This window comes from Arachis hypogaea, chromosome 2, assembly GCF_003086295.3.
Source record: "Arachis hypogaea cultivar Tifrunner chromosome 2, arahy.Tifrunner.gnm2.J5K5, whole genome shotgun sequence".
In the NCBI taxonomy this organism is placed as follows: Eukaryota; Viridiplantae; Streptophyta; class Magnoliopsida; order Fabales; family Fabaceae; genus Arachis; species Arachis hypogaea.
This window is the reverse complement of record NC_092037.1, coordinates 76,713,947-76,717,695: the sequence shown is the minus strand read 5'-3', so window position 1 is coordinate 76,717,695 and position 3,749 is coordinate 76,713,947. Positions and strand designations below refer to the sequence as shown.

The following is a 3,749-nucleotide window of genomic DNA, read 5'->3' as shown; positions in this document are numbered from 1 at the left end:
TATTTTATTAATAAAAATATTTTTATACTAAATTCTAATAGTATAAAAATAAAGTGTTGGCAAAAATAAATGTGGCCCCTAACCTTTATTTTTTTATGAATAACCAGTGAATCATTTTGACGGCTCTGTGGCAAAAAGGGTAAGAGAAAGAGAGATGGTAGATGCAAAGGACTCATCACATGTGCACAAGCACTCAGCCATTAAGGCCTCTATCCAAAGAAAAGTGAATCCCTAAAATCTCCCAAAATACGTTCTCAGGTATCAGGTATCATCAACACTGAACACAAAACCCTTAATCAAAATCCTCTCTGATTTAAAGAGCTTCCCCCCCCCCCCCCCCCCCCCCCAAATTGCCATGTTTTAATCCTCAAAGAAAAAAAGAAAAAAAAAAAAAAAGAAAGAAAGTAGACACATGGGTTTTGCTAGAAAGCCCATGATTCTTCCTCTGTTGTTGATTCTCCTCACAAATCTTAACCCAAACCACTTTGCAGATTCTGCTGCTTCTTCAGATTACTCCACCATCGTCTACAAGGGCTGCTCAAAGGACACATTCACAGATCCAAACGGTTCGTATTCCCAATCACTCTCAGCACTCTTTGGAACACTGGTGTCCCAATCCACAAGAACCAAGTTCTACAAGGCCACTTCCGGCTCAATCACCGGCCTCTTCCAATGCAGGGGTGACCTCACCGGCCGCGACTGTTACAACTGCGTCAGCCGCCTACCCGTCCTCTCCGACAAGCTTTGCGGCAAAACCACCGCCGCAAGAATCCAACTCTTCGGCTGTTACATGTCGTACGAGGTTTCGGGGTTCTCAGAAATCTCGGGGATGCAGATGCTGTACAAGACTTGCGGCGGAACGACGGCTGCCGGAACAGGGTTCGGAGAACGGAGGGGAACCGCGTTCTCGTTTATAGAGAATGGGGTGGTTGGGGGGCATGGATTTTATGCTACGAGCTACGAGAATGTGTATGTGATGGGGCAGTGTGAGGGTGATGTTGGTGACTCGGATTGTGGTGCGTGTGTGAAGAGTGCTGTGCAGAAAGCTGAAGGTGAGTGTGGAAACGCCATTTCTGGACAAGTGTTCTTGCACAAGTGCTTCATTAGTTATAGGTATTACCCAAGTGGGGTTCCTAGAGGAGGATCATCTTTCTCATATGGTTCATCTTCTTCAGGTAACTAATCAATGCCATCACAGATCATATAATTATTTCTAATAATAACAACGGCTAAATGACTCTTTTAAACTTCCTATTTTTATTTCAAAATTTTATTTTATTTTAGTTGTTTTATTTAAATTAAATTTTTTATTTAAAAAATATATTTTTATTCTCAAATTATTCAATGATGACTTTTGCCACCAGTTAAAAGAAAATTATAATGAGAAAAAAGAACATTTTTTAAAAAGAAATTTAATTTGACTAAAGGACTAAAATATATTTAAATAAGACGGTGAGATAAAAATAAGATATTTTGGTCGTTAAAGATGAAATTAAGACTTGGTCTGAATATTAGAAGTTAAAAAAATATTTTATCCTATTATATTATTATTGTTATTATTATTATTATTATTATGGATGATCTCTCTCAATTGAAAAAGATCTCTAACTATAGAAATACGAAGACTTGTAATGGGTGGTTGTTTGTTGCTTTATTTTTAAACAACTAATTTACATTTACAATTATTGATTAAGTTTTTGTTTATCTTTATTTTTTCCGTATCTCATAATAAAATTTAAGTTGGTGTGTAAAACAAATATTATTTTAAACGTGTAAATAGTATCAATATATTGATATTATATAATTTTTCTTACAAGGATCCATTCTAATTCTGAATTAGAACCAAACACATGTATATAACAAGATATTGGCAGTATCGACCTTCTGGACTTGTTATGTTAAACTTTGATTAGTATATGGCAATATGTCCTTTTCATAAGCGTAACATCTTGTTCAATGTTATCAAAATAATATTGAATTACACATAATTTTTTATATTGTATTTTATTTGGATTTATAAATAATAAAATACTATTATTAAAATAAAAGTAAAAATATCTATTTCCTAAAAAATAGAGTTAGTTTTACAACCATCATCATATTTCAAATATTATTGACAATGTCGCTTATTGATCCCATGGCAGGTCAAAATCCTGGGAAGACAGCAGCTATAATATTAGGAGGAGCAGCTGGGGTTGCTTTCTTTGTCATATTACTACTATTTGCTAGGAATTTGAAGAAGAAACATGATGGTATGATTTATTTGTCACTATGAAATGATTGGTCATTTACAAGTTGCTTAATTTATGGTTTGCGGCTTTTATTAAATGGTGTTTTTCTAATAAGTATCTTAAAAATACTCTAAAAAAAGTTTCAATGAGAAGAATAGTTTCTTTATTCTCAAAACTGCCAATACATAGATATTTTTCTCCATACCATAACCTTTCGTGTACTAATTTGATTATACCATATTGTGATTCTCTCATTGTTCTAATTTTGCGATATTGTTCAACTTGCACAGATTATTGAGTATTGACAGCAGATGATGATTTTTGAGAAGACAAAATTCTTCTTTTGGTGGTGACTTATTCTTATGTGTTCAATTCAATGATGGAAGATGGGAAGTTAGGGGTAAATAGAGCTTGCTTGATAGAGAAAGAAGGATAATTGATGATTCAATGTAATGATTCTTGTAGTTAGTTAATCATTTGATAAATTCGTCGGGGAAGGCGATGCGCTAAGATTATTTACCAAGTGAAATGAATGAATGTCATCCTTAATGGATGAAAGTTTTGGCACTTTGCCAACAGCTGATTCTCTTTGCCACTGTTGGGGCTCCGCTTTCTGTTTTTTGTTCCTTTAAGGATCCCCGCCCGCCCGCCCGGTCAATGTATTTGTTAATTAAATTTGTTCTTTCCAAACTAACTTAGGTTGATCAAATATTTAGCTTATTTGTTGGTTTAAAGAACTATTATGAATTTGAATTTTATTTTATGTATATAATAATTTATTAACTAATCACAAATCTTTAAATAAAGTTTAGATTCATATTAGATTAATTCGTGATGTGTCCACTTGAAAGATTTCCACAAAAAATAATTTGTTCCACAAAAAATAAAAAATGCATGGTACACTAAGTGACATTGTAGTATGGTCGTTTTGGGGATTCATTTAGCAATTTTTATATCACCAAACGTTTTTATTTATTTGTTCATGTAACTATAAAAAGGTAAACACCCAACTTAAACGAGCAAATTTATATAAAGTGAAGGAAAATTACAAAGACATCACTACCAAACACATACTACTATAGGGATTGAAAAAAAAAAAGGGCTTTGCTAGTGTGTAGATTGAGAGAATATTCTATATGTATAGAATACCACCTGTCAAACGGAGAAACGTGCACATAAGGCTAAGGTGAGAAGCTGTTAGACAAAGGGACTCACACCTGCATTGGGGTATGTGCTTGCAGGAGACAAGGTCTGTTTTTTTTTTTTTTTTTGCAATTAGTTTCGATACATTAAAATGGGTGTTTAGCTAATAATTAAGAAGTGATTATATTAATTATTAGCTGGATTTATGGTTGGGCTTTTTGGACAAATAATTGTAGACGTGGACTATTAAATAATGTAAGTTTTGGATGTGATTTTTTCCTTTAATACAGTCCAAATACAAAAAAATGTTATAAATAGTTTTTTAAAAAGAGGGCTTTTGGTGTTGATTTAAAGTAGCTAACGTTGAAATACTTT

At 33.2% G+C, this 3,749-nt stretch overlaps 1 protein-coding gene across 1 annotated transcript; it reads left to right on the top strand.

Moving 5' to 3' along the window:
- Window positions 1-323: 323 nt before the first annotated feature.
- LOC112743074 (plasmodesmata-located protein 2) lies at window positions 324-2,809 on the top strand. The gene is made up of 3 exons (XM_025792301.3): window positions 324-1,175; window positions 2,145-2,252; window positions 2,522-2,809. The coding sequence occupies exons 1-3, from the start codon at window positions 413-415 to the stop codon at window positions 2,527-2,529; spliced, it is 879 nt and encodes a 292-aa protein (XP_025648086.1). The 5' UTR covers window positions 324-412; the 3' UTR covers window positions 2,530-2,809.
- Window positions 2,810-3,749: the final 940 nt, after the last annotated feature.

Bases quoted from the DNA above. Each gene is read 5' to 3' on its own strand.
- LOC112743074 (XM_025792301.3), top strand. From the start codon at position 413: ATGGGTTTTGCTAGAAAGCCCATGATTCTTCCTCTGTTGTTGATTCTC. The intron at 1,176-2,144 runs GTAACTAATCAA...ATCCCATGGCAG, and splicing joins ATATGGTTCATCTTCTTCAG to GTCAAAATCCTGGGAAGACA.